At 46.7% G+C, this 23,290-nt stretch overlaps 1 protein-coding gene across 3 annotated transcripts in view; it reads right to left on the bottom strand.

Annotated features, from left to right (window-relative positions):
• IQGAP3 (IQ motif containing GTPase activating protein 3) overlaps positions 1–23,290 on the bottom strand; it is a 98,966-nt gene that overhangs the window by 13,563 nt on the left and 62,113 nt on the right. For all 3 annotated transcript variants that reach the window (XM_061605840.1, XM_061605838.1, XM_061605839.1), the window contains exons 26-35: positions 22,700–22,924; positions 21,192–21,332; positions 19,801–19,885; positions 18,975–19,207; positions 16,529–16,661; positions 13,196–13,298; positions 10,380–10,530; positions 8,438–8,525; positions 7,856–8,071; positions 5,202–5,368 (exon numbers count right to left, since the gene is read on the bottom strand). In XM_061605840.1, the coding sequence (XP_061461824.1) occupies positions 5,202–5,368; positions 7,856–8,071; positions 8,438–8,525; positions 10,380–10,530; positions 13,196–13,298; positions 16,529–16,661; positions 18,975–19,207; positions 19,801–19,885; positions 21,192–21,332; positions 22,700–22,924 (1,542 nt within the window). The remainder of the gene's footprint in view (positions 1–5,201; positions 5,369–7,855; positions 8,072–8,437; positions 8,526–10,379; positions 10,531–13,195; positions 13,299–16,528; positions 16,662–18,974; positions 19,208–19,800; positions 19,886–21,191; positions 21,333–22,699; positions 22,925–23,290) is intronic.

Genomic DNA, 23,290 nt, shown 5'->3' with positions numbered 1-23,290 from the left:
AATAGTGTGAAGTCACTGATGATTTTCTACCAGCCCTGATGCTTTCTTGTCACATTTCTCTTTTTTCTTCCAGGATTGATTCCCCTCCATCTGCGGTGTGCTTTCTTCTTCAGGCCTCTGATTCCCAAGGTGAGCGAGGATTTTTTTCAGCTTGCTCCACACAGTGAGCAGTTAGCAACTTGCTCCCACGAGTATCAACCATTTAAAAGGTGAGGTCCCATCAATAAGAGATTCCCGCTTCTCATAGTGCTGCTGTGACCGATGTGCCTGTTCTATTTCATCAGCTGATATGGTGAAGCCCAGCTGAATTGAATTTATCCAGGTAGCTAAAAATTCTGACATATCCTCCTCTTCCTCTTGTTCAGGAATGCCCCTCCATCTAATATTCTGATAGCGATTTCTGTCTTTTTGCTCTGTCAGGTAACAATACAGATCCACAGTTGCCGTTTTTAGCTCTCTAACTGCTGGCTGGAGTTCCAGACTTAAATTCATAGCTTCATTGACAGTCTTTGCTATATCGTCCAGTTTTGAGGAAAAGGCAGAAATTTTAGTTTCCGCTTTCGCCCGGTATTGAGACAGTGCTTTGTGTAGTTTGTCAATATCTTCATCAGATTCAGAAGCACTTGTCAGTTTCCTCCCTTTTGTGGTCTTTCCTCCATTACAGGCCATATCTGTTTCACTGTCTGCGTTTGACAGCTTGTCCACAGTCGACTGGATTTCAGGTTTTTCTTGAAGCTGTGGAAATATAGCCTGAGCCCACAATGGGCTTGTATCCATTCCCCTTAAGTATACTTTATGTAGTTGCAAAAAAAGAATGTTTTACCTTGACATTAGTTTCTAATTCTAATCCTGATTTGGGGGAGCTAAAAGGACGATGCGTCCATCTCGTCCGCCAGCAAGCCACTGTCTATCTTTTTTTTTTTGTAATCATAGAATGAAAGCAAGATTTCAGGTAAATTATTTTTAAAAACAGCAGGATAAAACCAGCTGTAAAAAATCTATGAGGAAGACTCCTTGGCAAGGATATCTCAAGGCCCAAGTGCCAAATGTGGCCTCCAAGCACCTGTATCTGGCCATCAGGACTCTGCCCAGATCACACCCCTCACTAGCCCTGCTCTGTGCCCTCTGTGAGTGGCTTTGAGCTTTTGCATGCCTGGATGGAGAGACGGGTGTGTAGAAATCTGGCAGCTGGAATGTAGCCTCCTGTACAGAAGCAAGAGTCCCATCATTGCACTGCATCTGGGCCTCGCCCCCACTGGCATGTGGTCCCTGGAAGGTTGCCCATGAGGCAATGTGGTCCTTGGGTTGAAAAAAGAGTCCCCACCTCCAATATATGCAGGGGTGGTGTGAGGCGTTGAGTCCCAAGGGATATGAGATGACAAAAAGGACAGTGGCAATTACCTGAAAGCAAAAATCATTAAGGTAGCCCCATCTGTAATGCATTGCAATAATCCAGTGGTTACCAGGGGCACAGATAAACTTCAGCCACACCGGACTGAACCGGGGACTTCATACATGCCCTACTTGCTGCGTCCCAGTCTCCAGCCGGGGCCCCTTTGCTGTTTGTTAAGAAGAAGAGAGGGGACCAACGTCTGTATAATGATTACAGAGAATTGAACAAGATCACCATTCCCAACAGCTAGCTCTTGCCGCTCATCATGGAGATGCTGGAGCGACTGCGGTTGGCCCAGATTTATACCAAGCTGGTACTATGAGCTGGGAGACCAGGGTTCGAATCCCCACATAGCCATGAAACTCCCTGGGTGACCTTGGGCCAGTCACTGCCTCTTAGCCTCATGAAAACCCTATTCATAGGGTTGCCATAAGTTGGAATCGATTTGAGGGCAATACATTTACATTTTACAATCTGGTACGAATCAAGGAGGGGGATGAGTGGAAGACTGCCTTCAAGACCTGATATGGACAGTTTGAGTACTTGGTCATGCTGTGTGGTCTATCCAATAGTCCTGGAGTCTTCCAGAGTTTTATGAACGACATATTTAGGGACTATTTGGACCGGTTCATGATTGAGTATTTAGATGATATCCTCATCTATTTGGACTCTCTAGCCAAACACAATGAGCACGAGCTGGCGGTGTTACAACATCTCAGGGAACATCGCCTCTACGCCAAGCTGCAGAAGTGTGGCTTTGATTTAACCACGGTGGAGTTTTTGGGGTACTGCATTTCTCGCACCTGAGTGGAGATGGACCCGGGCAAGGTCCACAACGTTCTCACGTGGCAGCCTCCCAAAAAGAAGGATCTTCAGTGGTTCCTGGGGTTCGCCAACTACTACCATTGGTTCATCACTAATTACTCTGACAAGAACGCGTCCCTCATGGACTGTGATGGGTTCATATCCCCTCCACTGGAATGATGCCGCACAGGTAGCCTTCGAGGAGTTGAAGGTTTAGTTCACCTCTGAACCCATACTGCAACAAGCGAATCCTACAAGCCCCTTTGTAGTGGAGACGGATGCGTTGGAAGTTGCCATCGGTGTGGTGCTTTTACAACCAGCGGGGGGGGGGGGCTGAGGCCGTGTGCATACTTTTCACGGACGTTGACAAGTTCCAAGCAAAACTATACCATGTGGGGAAAAGAGTTGTTGGCCATCCGGGTTGCTTTTGAAATTTGGCGACATCTTTTGGAAGGAGCGCAGCACGAGATAGAGGTGCACACTGATCATCTAAACCTGGAGGGACTCCACACCGCCCGGACATTAAACCAGAGACTAGTGTGCTGGGCTCGGTTCTTCGCTCACTTCCATTTCAAAATCCATTACATTCCCCAGGTGCAGAATAAGTGGGCAGATGCCATGTCCCGCAGAAGGAAAATCTGAAGAACCATCCCCAAGACTGCCGCAATTGATTATACCCCTCGAGATGATGGTGGCAGGGGTGTGCCAGGATTCCTGGGTGAAGGAACTGCGTTTGGCGCAAGATCAGTTTGTTGAGGACAAGCGAGTCGAACTAGAGGGGCAGCCTCCTGGAAGTGTAGAGGGCGTCACGCTGAAAGGGGGTGCTGTATCATTATGCCGCTATGTACATGCCCCCTGGGGACGTGAGAGCCAAGGTCCTGCATCAATGTCATGACTCCCCCACCGCCAGGGCTGTGGAGTCGGTACACCAAACCTTCAACTCCAACTCCTCTATTTTTCTACTGTCCGACTCCAACTCCACCCAAAATTGCTTCTTGTCAATCAAAATTTATTTGGAAGTTGGAGTCGGTACATTTCTACCGACTCTGACTCCGACTCCACCCAAAATTGCTCCCAACTCCGACTCCACAGCCCCGCCCACCGCTGGGCACTTTGGAGGTTTTAAAACCTTGCAAGCAATTGCCAGGGGGTTTTGGTGGCCCCGGATGAAGTGGGAGGTAGAGTGCTACGTCCAGTCCAACCCCACCTGTGCCAGAGCCAAACACGTCACGGGATGGCCAGAAGGACTCTTCGAACCACTCCCTATGCCCAAGGGTCCTTGGCAGATAGTGATTATAGACGTTATCACTGACCTCCCCTCCTCTCAAGGGAAAACGACGGTGTTCGTGGTGGTGGATGCTTTTATTAAAATGGCTCGTTTTATTCCGTGCACAGCACTTCCAAACGCATGGGAGACGGCTCAGCTGTATGTGCAGCACGTTTACCAGACAGCTTAGTCTGCCAGACAGCTTAGTTTCGGATCGGGGCCCGCAATTTACAGCTTGCTTTTGGCGCCCCTAGTGGCAACTCCTGCAGAGTGAACTGTGACTGTCATCGTCCCATCACCCACAGACAGACAGTCAGACAGAGAGTGAGCGCCATGTTGAAGCAATACCTCCGTTGTTACGTCAACTACCAGCAAGACAACTGGGTCTCCTTTTTGCCCCTCGCGGAATTGGCTTACAATGCGGTGCACGCTACCACGCAACAGACCCCATTCTTTGCCAACCTGGGATATCACCCTCGAGCTTTTGCCACCCCACACGTCAGTCCCGTCGTGCTGGCAGCCAAAGACTTCATGCAAGAGCTTCAGGCGATGCAGCAGTTGTTGAAGGAGCAGTTAGAGAGGGCGAAGATCGATTATAAGAGGGTCACTGATCAACATCGACAAGAGGGACCCGAAATCCGCGTGGGAGACAAGGTGTGGCTGTCCACGTGTTATTTGCCTACACGGGTGCGATGTCATAAACTGGAAGATCGAAACGTGGGTCCCTTTGAAGTTGAGGCTCAGATCAATCCAGTGGCTTTTTGTCTGAGCTTGCCACCTTCCCTCAAGATATATCCGGTGTTTCGTTGCCCCCTGCTTACCCTAGAGCATCCTCCCCATCCCCACAGGATACTAGAGGTGCCTCTGCCCCCCATAGCGGTGAATGGTCAAGAGGAATATGAAGTGGAGCAAATTTTGGACTCGTGGAAGCACCTAGGGCTACTTCAATACTTGATCCACTGGAAGGAGTACGATCAGATGCAGCGTTCGTGGGAGTCAGCTGACAACGTCCATGTGCCAGATTTGATGAGAGTTCCATGACGCCTACCCGGACAAGCCCAAGCCCGGGGGGTGGAGGGAAATGGAGCATGGAGGGGGAGATGATGTTGCGCCCCAGGCACAAGGGGAGCTAGATCAGGGAGAGAAGTCAGACGAGGATGAGGTCCCTGGGGGTGTTGGAGGAGTGGGGACTCTGCCAGCCAGCAGACTTCTTCGGGCAGCACCCCCATCGAGGCAGGTCCAGCCCTATCTGAGCCTTTGAGAAGTGCTCCTTCGCATACGCCAGCCCAGCCCAGAATCCCCGCCTGGTACTTCAAAAGCTTCCCCATCAATCTGCTTCCCATCCCCTGAGGTCACGCTGTCACCTAGCGAAGCCCCACTGTCGGATGGGCAGTTGAAAGCTCGCCCCCCCTCGCCACGCCCGAGAAGAGACTTTCAGAGGGTGGAACTCCGGTGGAGCCGTCATTTATGCACAGAAGACCTCCCCACACGCTGCAGAGACTGTTTAGGTAGTATAATTAGGGGAAGTAGTGACCCAGAGTAGACAGGTTTATGAAGCGCACCACTTTGGATGTAACCATCACACTAATAAAAGTAGAACAAGCCTCGCCTCAGTCTGGTTTCTCTGACTCTGGGCAGGACACTACTGCTCAGATGCGGCACCTCACCTCGTTTCTGGCTCAGGCACATCACTCAGAAGCCTGGGATTAACCCCAAACTGGAGGCTCAGCTGCGTACCTGTTTCTGGCTGCCAGGTTGTCCAGGCATGTCTGGATATATTGGTTGTAGTAGTCAACCTGCTCCTCGAAAAACATCCTCTTGGCATTGAGGCCATGCAAGGTCTGGCGCAACCTTGCCAGCTCCACCTTGCGGCGTTGACGGTATTGCCTCTGGTTGCGGATGTCCTGTGGACAAGAAGAAAAGGAGTATTAAAATCTGTTATAGCCTGTTGTTGGGGGGCCAGTGCCCATCCACTAGGGGAGGGGTGGGGAACCTGAGGATACCACCTAAATTGCAACAGGGTGGGGACCTGATCAGTGACCACTGTCACCATCAGCTGCTGAAGCAAAATGTGCTCTCTCTCCCACCCACCCACGGGGTGGGGAATCTCCAACCTGCAGGCCAAATTTGGCCTGCCAGGCACCTCCATTTGGCCTGCAAGGCTGTTTTCCCCAAACCACACCACCTGCCACGCCCCGACATCATATGCAACATCAGGTGTGGGTCAGATAGAGACATGCCTGGATTGGCCATTTGCCCAGCCAATCACTACAGAATGCAGGATTGAACTCCATGCACATCAGATGGTTGGCAGTGGTGGGGGTTCAACCCTGCTTGGTTCAGGTGCACTTTGTTATGGTGTCAAATGATTGACAGATGCAATACTAAACCATGTCTTGCTTAGCTTAAACTGTGGTTTATTATGTTCAACCCTACCCTGGTCAACTCACTATGGTTAGTTTGTGGCCAATCAACTAGAATCAGAAACCATGGCTTGAAGCAGGCTTGTGAACTATGGCTTGCCATTATGTCTGAGCCTACTATCCTGACAACTCTGGTTCAGTTTTGGGGCTCTGGCCCAGCCACCTAGTGGTATGAGGGAAGAGCAGTTAGAAGAAGAAAGATCAGAAAATTTGCAACAAAGCAACTCTCATAATTGCTTTTTCAGACCTTGCCCTGCCTTTGCCTGAACAGCCTCTTTTCTCTGCCCACCTCTTCACTGACAAACCCCTCCTTCTCCAGTTTGCTCCTCCACATCCCTGCAAGGAGAAAAAGATTTAAAGGGGCCATTGGCCATTTCACTAACATCTCTCTAGGAACGTGCTGAAAGCAGAACTTTTCTTTTTACAACTTACTCTACAGCTGGGCAAAATTCCTTTGCCTTTTGTTTGTGTGTGGGATATTTGGCAAGTTTCAGAGAGGGTCAAAATCCTAGGACTAAACATCAGGAAAACCTTCCTAACTGTTGCAGCAATAAGACAATGGAACCAATGACCTAGGGAGGTAGTAGGCTCTCCAACACCGGAGGCATTCAAGAGACGGCTGGACAGGCATGCTGGTCAGGTATGCTTTAACCTGGATTCCTGCATTGAACAGGGAGTTGGACTTGATGGCCAACTCTTCCAACTCTACTCTTGTATAATTCTAAGACCTTCCATGGTGTTTTGAACACGTGCTTTTTAACTGAAAAAAAAACCCTCTCTGCAGCTTACAGAATGCTCCATGGTAACTGGCAATACAGTAGGGCCCCACTCATATGGCAGGTTAGGTTCCAGACCCCCACCCAAAAGCAAAAACCACCGAAAAGCGGATCAAGTTGTAGCGTGGTGGTCTGGAACCTAACCCACTGTTCGCACCAGAGGAGGAGAAGATCAGATCTTCCCCTCCTCTGGTGTGATCAGCTCGAGCGAGGTAGTCTGATCGTGCCAGAAGAGAAGTAGCACGCTCAACAGCTGATTGCCCCCACTGGTGCCATATTAGCGGAACGCCAAGAAGCAGAGCGCCAAGAAGCAGGGCCCTACTGTACTACGTCCCAAGAACACAACAGGCGGCTGAGACTAGCCAAGCGGCAGAAAGGCCTTCCCCCCCCCTCCTATACTGTATCTGCCTAAGATTGTCATCACACAGCAGTTTCCATGGCTGCTGACAGGTGGCGCTGTGAACTACAGTTTGACAAAAGGCTTCAGAAAGCTGCTGGGCCAGCAAAGGAGGAAGATGGAAGCAGGCAGACATAATGGAAGTGGGCAGGCGGCTTTGGTGAGGAGTAAAGGGCACAGCGTTCAGTATTCTTAAAAAAGGGAAAGGGGGGAAAAGAGCCAAGAGGCAAGATGAAATTCCACTGCCCCTCCGCCATCACCCCTCCTATCTTTCACAGAAAAGGGTCCTGCAAAAGAGTATGTGCGGAGGAAGGAGATTTGGCCCAGCCTGAGCTTAGACTGGTGAAAGCATACAGAGGAATTATTTATCCCCCTCCTTACAATGCTGCATTAATTGTTCTCTCAATTCTGTTTTTTAACATTTTTGTTGTCTTTATTGGATTTAGTCGTATTTTTTTACTTTGTTTTACTCTGTTGATGTGAACCACGAGATGAGAACATAGGATTCTATCCAACTAAATTAAACTCAGAGTAGATCCGCTGAAATTAATGGAAGTACGTAAGTCATGTCTATTAACTGCAATGGGTCTACTCTGAGCAGGAATAGCAGTGGATACAACCCACCGGAAGCTGCCTTCTACCAAGTCATTCCATTGGCCCGTCTAGCTTAGTATTGTCTACTGGGGCTGATACATATCCCTTATATCAAAAAACATTCTCTCTACACGTTACATTTTCCCCACTGACTGCGCATTGTCTGCCCTCGAGAATTCTTGTGGACAGAGACCTGCATACCTTGGCCATCTCATTGATGATGTCCTGGTACTGGTTGGCAGAGTCCACAATGCCCAGGCTCTCGAGACGCCGCAGATTCTTGAGGACTATCCGCTTCTTCTCTGCTATCGAAAGGTGGCTGTTACTGACCAGCGTGCGGTTGCACCTCAACTTGTCTGGGGCTTGGGCATTGCATAAGGCCCTTCTCTTCATGAGGTGGTGGTGGTGGAGAGCTTCCTGGGAAGAACGAGAAGAAGGCTGCTTCACACTTTTCTGCTTAGGTTAATGAGAGAACATCCCACAGTAGACTGGGATGTGTTTTTTGGAATATGGGGAGAGTGGTGCCTGCATGTTCCCCTGCAATTGTGCTGCATGATAGGTTCTGTTAGTTTTAAAGCTGCATCAATGGTTAGTCATTACGGCCTGAATTTCACTTAATGAGAGAAAGAGCGAAGGGGTCTTATGAGAATTCAGATCGCTTAGTGCAAAACTGGATCTTTTTCATCATTCACATACTCAAGGTGTTTTACAACTTAAACTTTTTGCCTGTGCCTTCCATTTTCTGCAGAGCACACGGGTACCTCCGGTAAAGAATTGGCCCACCTGATCCTCTGACGCCTTTGTCTGCAGTATCTCCTCCAGGGAATCTCCAGGCTGGCATTGGATCACATCAACCAGCATCTGCTTGGTACTTTAAAAGACAAAATAAGATAGTGGTCCAATTTCAGTGTCTGCAGAGAAAGGGCATTTTCACCTGCCATACCAGAGCTATAACCACACCAGGTTAACGTTTTACTGTTCCAGCTGGAGATCACAAAAGCTCAGCAAACAGGAACGGAGTGTCTGCTTTGCATGTGGAAGGCACCGGGTTCAGTTGCTGGAATTTCCTATTAAAAGCATCTTGGGTAGCAGCCACTGAAAAAGATTTCTCTGCCTGAGCTGCTACCTGTCACGGTAGATGAACCTTCGCTAGCCTGATGCCCCCCCCCCCGATGTTCTGGGCTCAAGTTCCACCAGTCCCATCCAGCATGGTCATTTTTTATCACAGTTATACTGGCAGATGGGTGCTGTAGTCCAAAACATCTGGAGGGCATCAGGTTGGGGGAAGGTAGTGTCAAGAGTACCAAGCTTGATGGAGCAATGGTCTGACTCATTGAATGGCAGCTTTTTATGTTCATAGGAAACGGTACTGACAGGCACTGGGGGCAGGGATGTGTCTTCTTTAGGCAAAATTACACATTGGTTTGTTGAACAAGAGCAAGGATCTTGAGCAAACTCATACAGCAAGGATGGGGAATCTCTGGCCCACAAAACTAATCTAGCCTGCAAACCCTCTCCATGTGGCTCACCAGGCCATTTTGGCTAAGCCAAGGCTACCCGACAGCTGTAGATCAGAGACAGAACGCCTGCTTTACGTGCAGAAAGTCAGGTTCAATTCCGGCATCTCCAGGTATGGCTGGGAATGCCCCCTGCCTGAGACCCTCATGAGACATTGCCAGTCAGTGTAGACCAGGGGTTTGAAAACATTGGTCCACAAGCTGAATTGAGGTGATCTGCGGCATGTCTGTGGTTGAAGATGGGAGAAGGCACATCCATCATGCTAAGTATTCATATTTATTTTTATTGTATTTTAATAGCTGCATTTATTTCTTATATTTTATTTTCTTGTATTACAATTTGAATTCTATGGAACAGAATAAAATACAAGATATAAGCATTAAAAGAAGCAATAAAAATACAATTAAAAATCATACAGCACATTACAATTGCTACAACAGGCAGAAAAATAATTAAGTGGTCCACCAAGACACAAAGCAATCTTAAAGTGGTCCGTGGTAAACAAAGCTTGAGAACCCCTGGTGCAGACAATAATGAGCAGGATGAGCTGATTCGGTATAAGGCAGCTTCCTATATTCCTAACCTCCATGCACCAAGGCAGTCTACCACTGGGGACAAACCATAAAGGAGAATCACCTCCTCCAAGCCCCGCTAGGCAGCTTTCTGGGGGTACCTGGCTGACTACGGCTGGATGTTTAAAATCTGGCCCACCAAGGTAATTCATTCTCTCTCTCTCACTCACACACACACACACGCACATCTTCTCCAGTTACAAAAGTTGCAATGATACACTCTGCCCTGAAGCTGACATTATTTAATATTCAAAAGAGGCACAGTGTGGGGAGGTCCATCGTTTACTCTGCCAGTGTCCTATTTATTTATTTATTTTATTTAATTTATTAAACTTATATACCGCCCCATAACCGAAGCTCTCTGTTTTTGATGTTTTTATTCATTGCATTTCTATCCCACTGTTTGTCCCATAGCAGCATCATGTAAAACAGTCTTTTACAATTATTAAAACATTGCAAACATATAAAAGGTCATCATCATCAGCTTGCTGTATCTATCAAGTATGCTTCAAGCTGGAGTCCTGCATCGAGCAGTGGGTTGGACTTGATGGCCTTAGAGGCCCCTTCCAACTCTACTATCTTATGATTCTATGACTCACCAGACATCACTGGTATTCCAAAAGCCGCCCACTCACCTCAGCAACAAGCTTTTCACATCCTTTTCCCCCTCAACATTCGCCTCTGCCACATCAAATTTGTTGCTAAGAATGAGTGAAATTTCCATCTTGGCAAGTTGAGGCAGAGTTTGCTCTGAAGTCCCATTGGCTCCATGTCCCACACTTTCGCCTACAGAAAGACTCAAATGAATACTGTTGGAAGAGCAGTGTTTGGAGAAGAGACACACACAGACTGGAGCCACACTCTCCCAACCGTCTGCGCTAACCCTGCTGCGATGTCTCCATGTTTCCCACATATCTGCACCATTGGACATCAGTGACCAGGAAGCAGGCTGATAATATACAGTTTGGCAGGGATAGGCAGAAGGTATATTGTGATCAGCGGGTAGATCTCTGGGCAATTTGCAGTACATCAGCAAGGATTTCTGACTCCCAATAGCAACAAAACAACCTCCCACCTAAATTAGGCTGCTGAAATGAAAACGAATCTGGGGGACCGTCTTGCCCAATATACTGCTGCTGGGCAACTGTGCTCCTCAGATGAGGCACTGCTGAGAGTTCTGTATGCCCCAGAGGTGGGCTGGGTATGAACTAGAAAATGGGCTTTCAATGTTGCGGCTCCAGCCCTCTGGAATCAACTCCCAAGTGGAATTAGACAAGCACCCAGTCTATTGATATATAGGTGGCTGCTGAAGGCATTTTAATGTAAGAAAGCTTTTCCTGAAGTGTAATCCAGTCCTTGTATGGAATATTAACTGTACAACTGTAGAAATGGTTTTATTGCTTTTAGTTTACCAAGTCTGTAATCTTTGCATTTTATTTAATTTAATCTTATTGTACATTGTTTCAGTAGCTTTTGGCTGTGAAGCAGTTTATAAATCTGCAAGTAAATTAATAAAATAATCAAGTGGACTTTTGTGTGAAAGGACTGTGAGCTCAGATCATTTCTGGTCCTGAAAATAAATTCCCAGAGTCAGGATATATCTCAGAGGCCCCCGGTTCTATGATTCTAACAGTGTCTTTGATACCTGGCTCTGGTTTGTAGATCTTGGGGTTCTAGAAAAGTTAGATCCACCAAGCCTGAACCCTGCCCTCCCTGCAGTGTGGGTGAACTGTTCCCACAAGTTATGGGGATGGAGGAAAGAGGACTCAATACAAGGGGTCACGTTTGGTGGAGTCACAATGTTTTGTTTTTACATGTTTATCCTGCCCTCCTTCCAAAAGGAATTCAGAGCAGTATACAAAATATTTCCCCTATCCTTTTAAATCTTCACAATGACCTTGCGAAGGCTAGGGTGAAAGGGCCCATCTGCATGGATTCAAATCTAAGCCTCCCTGATCCTAGCCTGGCCCTCTAACCACGACATCACACTGGCATTGGTTCAAACCACAGTGCAGTTAAAACTATAGAACTCACTGCCACAGGATATAGTGACGGTCACCAAGTTGAATGGCTTAAGAAGGGTGTTAGACGTATTAATGGAGGATAAGGCTATGAACAGCTACTAGCCATGAGGCTTGTATTCCCTCCACTGTCAGAGGAAGCATGTCTCTGCGTAACAGTTGCTGGGAATTCACAGGTGCAGAGCGTGCTCTTGCACTCCATTCCTGCTTGTGGGCCTCCCACTGGGACATCTGGTTGGCCACTGTGAGAACAAAACACTAGGCCAGATGAGCCTTTGGTCTAGTAGCCCAACAGGCCTCTTCTGAAGTTCACATTCTCTCACACATCTCCAACGTGGCTTTAACACTGCAGATGCACTTCACCTGATTGACAGTAATTGACAGGTGTATGCTGCTCTCTTAAGGTCAGTTGTAAAAAATATCAAGCCCCCCCCCCGCCCCATTTACAGTCTCTTGTGCCGCTAGTTAGTGCTTAGGATCCTCACAACTACAGTGCAGTAAACCTGCAATATTTCCAGCTTATGGAATGATTCTTGAAGCAGACGGGGAAAAAAACCCCACAAGCAAGCCATCACTCGCAGATATGTGTGCGAATGAATAGATTTGTGTCCTCTGAGTTCAGAAGGGCTTACTTCTGGGTAAGCCTGCACAGGATTGTGCTATCCTTTATTCTATTACGTATTATCATTATTTAGATTTATTGCCCACACTTTACCCTCCCTGCCCTCTCTTTAAGAGTGGTCTCTCATCTTCCTATTTCAGATAAGCACAGTGCCTGTTCACTACGGCTGCAACTTTGCCATGCCCCCCACATTACTAGAATATTAAGTGGTTTATTTCACTGTCATTCTGATGAAGCGACCTGCAGTTCATGAAAGCTTATGCCATAATATATGTATTCGTCTTTAAGCTCTTTGGCTTCATCTGCTCGATATATTTAAAGCAGTATTATACCACTTTAAACAGTCCCACAAAGAATCCTGGGAACGGAAGTCTGTTAAGGGTACTGAGACTTGTTAGGAGACCCCTCTTCCCCCCACACAGCTTTGTAGGGAAGAGAGAATTGACTGTTCAACCACTCTGAGGACTGCAGCACTGTGAGGGGAATTGTGGCCTCCTAACACCTCTCAGCACCCTTCACAAACTACACGTCCCAGGACTCGTTGCAGGAAGGCATGACTGTTTAAAGCAGAGCTTGGAAAAGTTACTTTTTTGAACTACAACTCCCATCAGCCCTAGGCAACATGGCCACTGGATTAGGCTGATGGGAGCTGTAGTTCAAAAAAGTAACTTTTCCAAGCTCTGGTATGAGACTGCTTTAAACGTCCAGCGCGGTTGGGGCCTTTGTTGCTTTTGGTGCAAGAGACACTAGCACAGGTAACTCTCTGGGCCTTGACATCTGTCAGCTTGAAATTTGCGCGGTGCATTACCTATTAAAGACTGGGTAGTGGGCAAATCTCCGAGGTCTTCTAGAAGTTCATGTAGAGGGTCTCGAGGATCAGGAGCCACGGACTGCTGGTACTCCAGCAGGAGCTATTGCGTTGCCAGAGACAGAGAGTGAAGGACAGAGAGAAAGGCAAGAAACGCGTTGCCTGCCGGTTTATTCTCATAAATAATTTTAGGCCACTTTGCTACCAAAAAAGGTATTCAAACTGACATACAAAATAAAGACACCAGAATAACATGAATCCATCTAATCACCACAAATACACACTCCCCCTCTCCCCCAGGCACTAAGACTCCCTGCTCCAACCAGCTTGCCTTGACTGTCAGGCCGCCGCCGCCACCAGCCTCCTACTCATCAGGCCCAGGACGCAGCCCTCTCACCCACTGCAGCCTCTGCCTCCTCTCTGTCGTCAGATAGCCCACCCGCTTGTCCAGCGGTCTTTGCCACTGCCCCCACTGTCACACCATGTGGCGTCATGAAGGCACAAGGGCTTACATTACATATATATAGAGAAGAGATATACATATGGACCTTTTAAAAACAGGACTGTAGCCAGTAAGGCAGTGGTGGGGTGGGCTTGCACATCTGGCCTCCGGATGCGGAGAGTTGCTGCCGCTTACCAACAGAGGGAGGCGCAAGATGCAGGGCACTCAGTGCGGTGCAGGCGCCGCAGCAAAGCCAATCTGATGCTCCTGCCATTGTACCCACAGTGCACCGAGCACCATGTGCCTCTCTGTAAGTGGCAATGAGGCCAGATACCCAATGCTGCCCTGCATTCACTGCCCTACCAACTGCAGCAAAAACAGGAAACTAGGAAAAATTACTCTAAACCAACCTTCCCCCAACTGGGTGCCCTCCAGACTTTTGGGACTGAACCTCCCATCAATCCCAGCCAGCGCAACCATGCTGGCTGGGGCTGATGGGATCTGAAAGGCACAAGGCTGCCTTAAACCAAATGCCCAGTGAAATAAAACAGTTTTCAGCTAATACTGGCAGACCCAAAATGTGAGGGACAGTCAAAGCTCAGGAGCTGGAGTAGGGGCGGCAGGCACCGCTACCAAGGCAGGCCTGTCTCATGCCACTAACCACACTGCAACAGGCTGGCAGCTTCAAACAGCAGAGAGGCTGTCCTTGGAATAAATGTAAGCTAGGATCTGGAGAACAATGGGACCACTTCTTTGAGCCAGGCGGCAGCTTGCCTCCCACACTCCATGAGGGTTTTTTGGTTTCTACTGGCAGGTGTTCCAAAAGCAATTCATGATACGGCAATAAGGACCAGCTGCTCAAAGCTAAAAAAAAAAAGGCAAACTGGGCTAGTAACAAAACACCTCACACAAACCATAGGAGCAATCTGGATCCTAGCCATAAAGCGCAACGATTCAGTGTTTACAGCCGCTTGGAAAATGCAAAAAGCCGTCAAGCATTTTTTTTATCTGTTTATACGCAAGGTAGTTACCTGGCAATAACAATTCCACAAAACGACACAAGTTTTAAAAATCATTTTTAAAAAAAAAAAAAAATAACAGAAGTTGGAATAAAAATGGAAGCAGGGAAGTAATCAACAAATTAATTAAGAGTTCAAGGTAACCAAAAGAACTCATTGCTACAAGATGAGGTATGACAGCTAGCACAAAAGCTTCAATGACAAGGTTGATTAATAGCAGCCACAGACTGGCCGATCATTCTTTACAAACTGCAGCCTCTGTTTGTGAAAAAGCACAGCAGTCTGGCTGCCAAACGACAGGAACTAGCAACTTTGAATGCATATCCATACTATGATATGCATATACCTCCCCGATGAGGTGCGCCTGGCGCCGACGCTGCTATCCTTTCGGCGCCAGGTGAAAACCTTTTTATACTCCCAGGCATTTTAAAGTGTATTTTAACAGTATTTCACTATTATTTTGTATCTTGGTTGTTGTTGGTTTTTTTATTGTATGTTTGTTTTTGGTTCTTGATTTATTGTATTTATTGTATTTATTGTATTTATATATCATGCTGGTTTTTATCTTTTTGTACACCGCCCAGAGAGCCTCCGGGCTTAGGGCGGTATATAAATAAAATAAAATAAATAAATATACCCAATCTGGGAATTTCTTTGAGATGTCTGGCTAACTATTTATAGCCCACAGGTCTGCGCAGCATGGTCTTTTTTTTATGTCTACAAAAATTAAATTGTATACTGAGGTTGATGGTGGAAATCGAGTGTGTTTTCCGCCACAATGGTTCAGTTTCCACATAAAACTATGGCTTAGTGTGAACAAGCAAGCATGCCGGTTCCAGAGTGAAGAGTGCAGTCACAGTGCTCCTCCCTAGTCTTGATGCTACTGTGCTACCCAGGGCTAAGCCATGGTTTGGCTGAACATAGCATCTGAATGCAGGATCGTGGTTTGTCTCGCTCCATAAAAATGGTGAGGGGTAAACCAAGAACAAACCTTAGCTACAACTCATTGTTTATCTGGAGTGAGACAAACCACGAATCCAGTTTTAGACATAACACTAAGCCAAATCATGACTTTGCTCCAGGTAGCACAGTATTCACTAGAAAAGACAATAATGCTGGGGAAAACAGAAGGGAGTAAAAAAAGAGGAAGGCCAAACAAGAGATGGATCGATTCCATAAAGGAAGACACAGACTGAACTTACAAGATCTGAACAGGGTGGTTCATGACAGATGCTCTTGGTGGCTGCCAATTCATAGGGTCGCCATAAGTCAAAATGGACTTGAAGGCACATAACAACAACAAGCACAGTAGCAGGAACGGGGAGGAGCACTGCTGCCACAGTCTTTGCTCCTGGAACCCGCAGGTTTGATTGTTCACACCAGGGCTGTGGAGTCGGTACGCCAAACCTTCGACTCCAGCTCCGACTCCTCTATTTTTCTACTGTCTGACTCCAACTCCACCCAAAATTGCTTCTTGTCAATCAAAATTTATTTGGAAGTTGGAGTTGGTACATTTCTGCTGACTCCGACTCCACCCAAAATTGCTCCCGACTCCGACTCCACCCAAAATTGCTCCGGACTCCGACTCCACAGCCCTGGTTCACAGTATACCATGGTTTGGCTTAGCATTATGTGCACACCCATTAAAAACTTCATTGTGCATAATTTAGATTACTTCTATTGCAGCAAAGTGCAACAGAGAGAGAGGACCGTATGAAGGTATTTCAAAGAATGCTGAGCTCTGAAAATCTCAAAGTGCCAGATTCTACCCCCCGAATAGTCAGCCATCTTGTGGAAGGCCTACAAAAAGTCACACACAGCCACCCCTGGCATAAGCCAGGCTTCTGGCCAATTGTAATTTCACATTCTCACCCTGTGCGTGTTAATTAGCTCCCCAACCGTTATATAGACCATTGGTTTTGTGATGGCCACCATCTCTGAATACTTGTCGACATTAAACCTGTCTTCTGGTTCAGAGACACCACAGGCAGCTCCGATGAATTTTCTGGAAGATGCAGAATGAAAAAAAATCAAACAATGAAGGCTATCCACCTGCCCCCCCCACACACACACACTAGCCACTGTTTCTATGGCTACTCCATTAAGGCCAGGCTCTTTGGAGGCCTGACTCTCTCTGTAATGCCTCCAGTTTAATGCATGAGTCTTGCATACAAGTCCACAGACATTTGACTTTTCACTAGTCGTAAAATATTGGTGCCTTAAAGTAAAGTTTTCTTTCGTTAAAAGCAACACCAACCAATCAACCACACAAAATTCTAAAACCGGTCAGCTGAGCAGCAGAGGGACCTGGTCAAAGGCAACCAACTGATACTCCTATTTTACAAATGAGTAACACCGAGGCTAAGAAAAAATAAATAAGCACAAAGCTAGCCAGCTATGTCAGTGAAATCTTCATACATATAATTTTACTTGCTGCCAGGTAAAGCTATTGGGAGCAAACCCACTTAATGATCTACTACAAATTATCCAGATTTACTTTCTGATCACACCCAGCTGAAGGGTTGTTGTTTTTTGTAAGCTGCTTTGGATGGGCATTTGCCCACAAAAGAAGCCTTAAATTATTTTAATTTTTTAAAAAGTGTGCTGTAGACATGACTGCCTGATCAATCTGTAGGAGATTCTGCACAGAGGGGGTGTATCCAACTAGGTCCCAGGGCTGTGGAATCGGTACGCCAAACCTTCGACTCCAACTCCTCTATTTTTCTACTGTCCGACTCCAACTCCACCCAAAATTGCTTCTTGTCAATCAAAATTTATTTGGAAGTCAGAGTCGGTACATTTCTACCGACTCTGACTCCGACTCCACCCAAAATTGCTCCCGACTCCGACTCCATAGCCCTGCTAGGTCCTACTGAGAATAGACCTACTGAAATTAACAAACGAAATACATCTGTGGAAATGGTCCCAATGTTTCCAGTTAATTAACGGGAAATTCAAATTTATATAAATGGTTTTGTAGAACTCCTGTTTCCTCTTTCATATATATGAATGATACACGATTATTATTTTTTAAAAAATAATAAATACATTATTTGTTTTTAAAAGTCAGTGTTTGCAGCAGCGAACTAGAATCTTGCTTTCAAAGACAGATGGGATCTTCAGGAAGCAGAATTCTGCTGCCACCCAATGACCACCTTCTGCAGATGGAGGAAGGAAAGAGTCCTTATGAAAAGGTGATCATCTCTTGCACTGGGGAGGTGAGGGAAAAGAGACGCTTGGACTAGAATAGAGGTTGGGAACTTTTATCAGCCCAAGGGCCACATTCCCTCATATGCGGCTGTCTGGGGGCCGAATGACAGTTGGAGGCAGGACCAGAGGCAAAAGTGGGTGGAGCCAAGGATGCCACTCTTTTGTTTACAGGAAGGGCTGCAGCTCAGGGGCAGAGCATCTCCCTTGCATGCAGAAGGTCCCGGGTTCAATCCCTGGCATCTCCTGAAGCCCTGGACAGCTGCTGCTGCTGGTCAGTGTGGAGAAAATGCTGAGCTAGGTAGACGAGAGGGTCTGACTATTGTTTGTACAATCGGCTACATTGTATTGTATTTTATGATACTACAGTACACTGCCTTGAAATGCCCACATAAACAGGTGGCATATAAAAGGTAAAGGTGTCCCCGCACTTATAGTGCGAGTCGTTTCCGACTCTTAGGGTGACGTCTTGCGACGTTTACTAGGCAGACCGTATACATGGGGTGGGATTGCCAGTTCCTTCCCTGGCCTTTCTTTACCCCCCAGCGTATGCCGGGTACTCATTTTACCGACCACGGATGGATGGAGGGCTGAGTGGACCTCGACCCCTTTTACCGGAGATTCGACTTCCTCCTTCCGTTGGAATCGAACTCCGGCCGTGAGCAGAGCTTCGGCTGCGTTACCGCCGCTTCCCACTCTGCGCCATGGAGGATCTGGCATAGAAGCATTGTAATAAAATATGCCATCAGACCACTGGTCCTCCTCACTCAGCATTGTGTTACTGACAGCAGCTCTCCAGGGTTTCACAGAGTCTCTGCCAGTCCTACTTGGAGATGCTGCCATGGACTGGACCTGGAACCCTCTCCGCACACCCACAGCCCTCTATCCTTCTTCCATATAAGCAACAGGCATTGTTACAGATCAAAGACACCTTCTAGCCAGGCAAAAGCCCTCAAGCAGGGCGTGGAGCAAGCCCAGTGAGGGGTGTGGCCCAGACAGAGAGAATCCCAAGCACCAGACAGAGGCATTCTGACGGCTACAGTTGGCCCCGGGCCTGAGGTTTGTAGAGGGCTTTCAGGGCCCATTCTGTTCTGCAGTTCTTTGGACAAACCTGAATTTATGGTGTGCTTCCTCAAGGTACTGGTTCACCACCCGCAAGTGGCCATTTTCCCCTTCGAAGGGCTGGCTGGCAGCAGCGTGCTGTAAGACCTTCGCAATGGAGCCCAGGTTGCGCCTATGGTCAGGGTGGAGGGCTACCCCAGCTGAGAGGTCAACAATATCAAAGCCATCTGGGGCCACCACCGCTGGGTTCATGAAACGGTAATAGAGCAGGTTCCCAACAACCTAGGACAGGAATGGACTGACTTCGTAACTGTTTACAACCAAGTAAGGTTGCCCTTATCAGAGCCCGACATTTTAAAACTCTCCCTTCCAAGCCAGTTCTCAAGTAGACTAGGGGGCACCTGCGTCAGGTGGCAGACCGCAAGGAAGGTCTGTAAATTGTCAGTTATTTCATAAATTATATTATTTTGTAACATGGGGTAGGGAGGCCATTTTGAAATTTCTACCCCAAGTGCCAAGACTACTTCTTTCCGTCTGTCTCTCAATGATTTTCATCCTTCCACTGGTCCCTTGGGAGAAAGGGCAGGATATACACTTTAAAAATAAAGATAATTAAATTTCTCTTTGCCCTTCTCAATTCCTGTCAAGCTATTTCTAAAGGGATTTGAATAACAGGCCCTGTAGTATTTGTGATATAATATTGTAAGGCTTGGATCCAAGTCCTGCCTCTAAGAAGCTGAGGGCCAGATGAATACAAAATAGCTGCCAAGTCGCAGCCATCTAAAATTACTTCCTTTGGTGATTGCAGCGATGGCAACTCAAATTTTTGTCCCACTGATTACACCCATCCCTCCTGCGAGGCCACAGACACATACCTTGTAGATCTCGTCGTCTGAAGCGTTTGGAAACTTCTCTGTTAAGGACATCTTCAAGACTTTGGCAATGTAGCGCATTCCATAACTAGTGGGGAAGCCAGAGGGAGGAGAACGTTCTCATTACAGTTGAAATTTTATACCATGTTCTTCTATACTGTGATTTTTATAGAGATACAAGTTCCCTATTTATCTCCCTAGTATTTCCCCTATACTCGGGGAAATAATTGTTTCAATTTTAATGACAGACTCCAGGTCCTAAGACTACAAAAAATACAGCAAAGTCACTCTCTATAGCTATAAAAACTAGGCCACAATTATTTAAAGGAAAGATGAGTTCCGAGTCAAAATTGTCTGTATTTTTGATTGTTCAAGGATTTTATTATTTTATACTCTATTGTAATATGCTTATTTTAAAAGGCACAATTTGTGTACATGGATATTGTGTTCTCACTCTGCTGTGGTTTTCTTGATAATCCTATACAGTAGGGCCCTGCTTACCGGCGCTTTGCATTCCAGCGTTCCACTAATGCGGCGGCGGGAAATTCCCCTTTTTAAAGCCGATTTTGCGGCATTTTGTGACATTTTCACGTCATTTTCGCGCGACAGCCCCATTATAGTCTACGGGTTCCGCTTTACAGCAGGGACCTGGTCCCTAACCCGCCATATAAGCAGGGCCCTACTGTATGTAATGCTTATGGGTCTGCAGACCAAATAAAAAACAAAAATCAAGATTAATGTGTGTTCCAAGGAAGAAAGTTACAAGAAACACTCCTTGACCTATGCAGAGGTCTTGCAGCTGAAAAACTCTCTATATGTAAGAGTCAAATTCAGTCCCTTTTGGGGAAAGCTAGGCTAGAGTGGACTAAGGACACGCAGGCTCAAACCTCCACTTGTCCTTGAAGCTTACTGGGCAGTCACTGGGCAGTCACTGGGCAGTCTGTCTCTCAGAATAATTTACCTCACAGGGTGGTTGTGAAGATAAAATGGGGGTGGGGGGGAGAGATCATGTGTACTGCCCTGAGCTCCTTAGAGGAAGGACCGGATATTAATGTAGTGAACAAACCAATGGGTTGTATACAACTACTCAAAGTAGAGCCAATGAAATGCATGAATCTAAGCTAGTCATGTCTATTAACTTCAGTGGGTCTACTCTGATTAGGACTAGCATTGAATGTTTTGTATTTGAATGTTCTGCATTTATAAACCCACCAATAGTTATGCAATTTTTAAATAAAAATAAATAATTTTTTTGGGTTGAGGGTTTATATGGCAATGTTCCCTGTTTCTTCAGGACAGTAAACAGTAAACCACAACAATAAGTGTTGTTTAAACATGGATATAATCAACAGTGATGATCAAACAAAATAGATAAAAAATTGATAAATTCATACGGAATTTGATCCACAGAAGATGTAATGGCTGAGAGGAACTTGTCTGTCGCTGCCAGGAGATTGCGGATGGAGATGTCCAGCCTTCTCTGGACCTCAGGGTGACCAAGGGCTTGCTCAGGGCTGACGTGATACGGTAGATTGCTGTAGAAACACACACGTGTATACTGGGCATCGTCCAAAAAGGAAAAACCAGCACACAGAGTTGAGAAGTCCCTTTGTCAAATTAGGACCTGGGAAGCCAAGGTTCATATCCCTCGCTCAGCCATGAAGCTCACTGGGTGACCTTGGGCCAGTCACCAACTCTCACTCTAATCTACTTCACAAAGTTGTTGTGAGGATATAATGGGAGAGGGAAGAACCATGGACATCACCTTGAGCTCATTGGAAGAAAGGTAGGATATAAATGCGATAATAATAATAGGCTGTATTCCACCATTCCCACTCATATGTGTGGGTAGGTTATAATGTCATCTCTAAATTGAGGAACGGGGGGGGGGCTGTACTTAGGTTATCTCCCGGGAAAACACGGCAAGGCCCTTTTGCTTTATTTGACCCTCCATTTGGCCACTTGCCTGCTTCACCCTTACCCCCAGCCCTGCACGCAGGGTCGGCACCAGCAAGTGGTCAAGTTGGGCCCTGGCTGGGAGCCCCTGAGGGGCCCCTCCTTAGGATAGGACTGTGAAGCTCCTGCTTGCTGATCTGCAGCAGCATCAGGTTGCAGGACTCAGCAACCCAATGCTGCTCTGGATCACAAAGCAGGAGCTCCCATGGACACCCCCCCAATACAGATGGCACAGGGCTTAAAACAGCCCGCCCACCCCACCGACCTGTCACATCAGTGTGTCAGCGCAAACACCCCACATGCTGTGTGTGCAGGTCTGCCATCACCCAAAATGGCTGGTGTGCGCATGCAGCACATCATTGGTGATGCAACAGGTATTGAAGCCCCATGCCACCTGTATGAGGCGGGGGTGTTTGGCTTTACAGCGTGGCAGGCCTGGGGCAGGCTGGCGCCAGCTTTGCCGGTATAAATGCTGTTTCTGTGTCCTAAGCTCTTGGGGAGAGCACCCCTCAACCTCATTCCCAAAACATCCTTTGACTTTTGTAAGAAGATATTTTTTATTATTCAGAAAGATTTATAAACTGCTCTATCAAGGAGCTCTCCAAAGTGATGCACATCATACAATTATGGATAAACACAGCTAAAATCCACAAAACCTATTAAAAAATAAATATGCACAAAATAATAATCAGATAAAAATCAAAAAAACTTTAGAACGAATAAAGGTTAACTGAGTTATATGTCTGTGTAGGCAGGCTGAAATTAAAAAATTCAGCCAGCGTCTAAAACAATATAGTGAAGACACCAGCTTAACGTTAGTGTTTTAAGTTCAATTGCCCTGTATTACATTTCTATTGTTATTTACTTGTTTATGAAGAAGTCATATAACCCAATCTTTTCTTTTAATGATGTAGAATTAAAAACAAAATCAGCAAGCCCTCCTGACCTTTTCTGTCCACTCTGAGACTCCATTTGGTTGATCCATCCTCTGTAGATGTCCACAGGGCTGGTGCGGATGCTCAAGGTCTTGTTCTGCAGGACCTCTTGTACGGGACCCTCCAGGATCTGGCGCAAAGCATTCTGCCCACGGGCATTGCGGTAAAAGCTCACCACCAGGCGGATAACCGTCGGATTCCCTGTGAGGATGTCACGGATTTGATCGACTTTTGACCTGCAAGAAGAGGGTATAAGTTCAGCGGAGCCTCAAGACTGTAACCAAATCGGCAGAGTTTGATACTGAGCCTGGTGGACAGGGAGAATAAAGGCCCAGAGAGTTGTGAGCTTGCTTTGTTTCATAATGAATCAGTTTAAAACCAGCCTTCCCCAACGTGGTGCCCTCCAGACATTTAGCTGTGCTGGCTGAGGTTGATGGAAGCCTGTACTCCAAAACATCTAAAAGGCATCAGACAGCCAAAGACAGCTTTAAATGCTTATCACATCAGACCTTCTGCATTATCTGGTTCACAAATCGCGCGGAAGTGATAAAAACATATTTCTTAAGTCCAAACCCTCATTTCCCACATTTTGAGTAGGGAAA

The sequence above is a fragment of the Rhineura floridana genome, chromosome 22 (assembly GCF_030035675.1).
Source record: "Rhineura floridana isolate rRhiFlo1 chromosome 22, rRhiFlo1.hap2, whole genome shotgun sequence".
Taxonomy (NCBI): Eukaryota; Metazoa; Chordata; class Lepidosauria; order Squamata; family Rhineuridae; genus Rhineura; species Rhineura floridana.
This window is presented reverse-complemented; position numbering and strand designations above follow the sequence as displayed.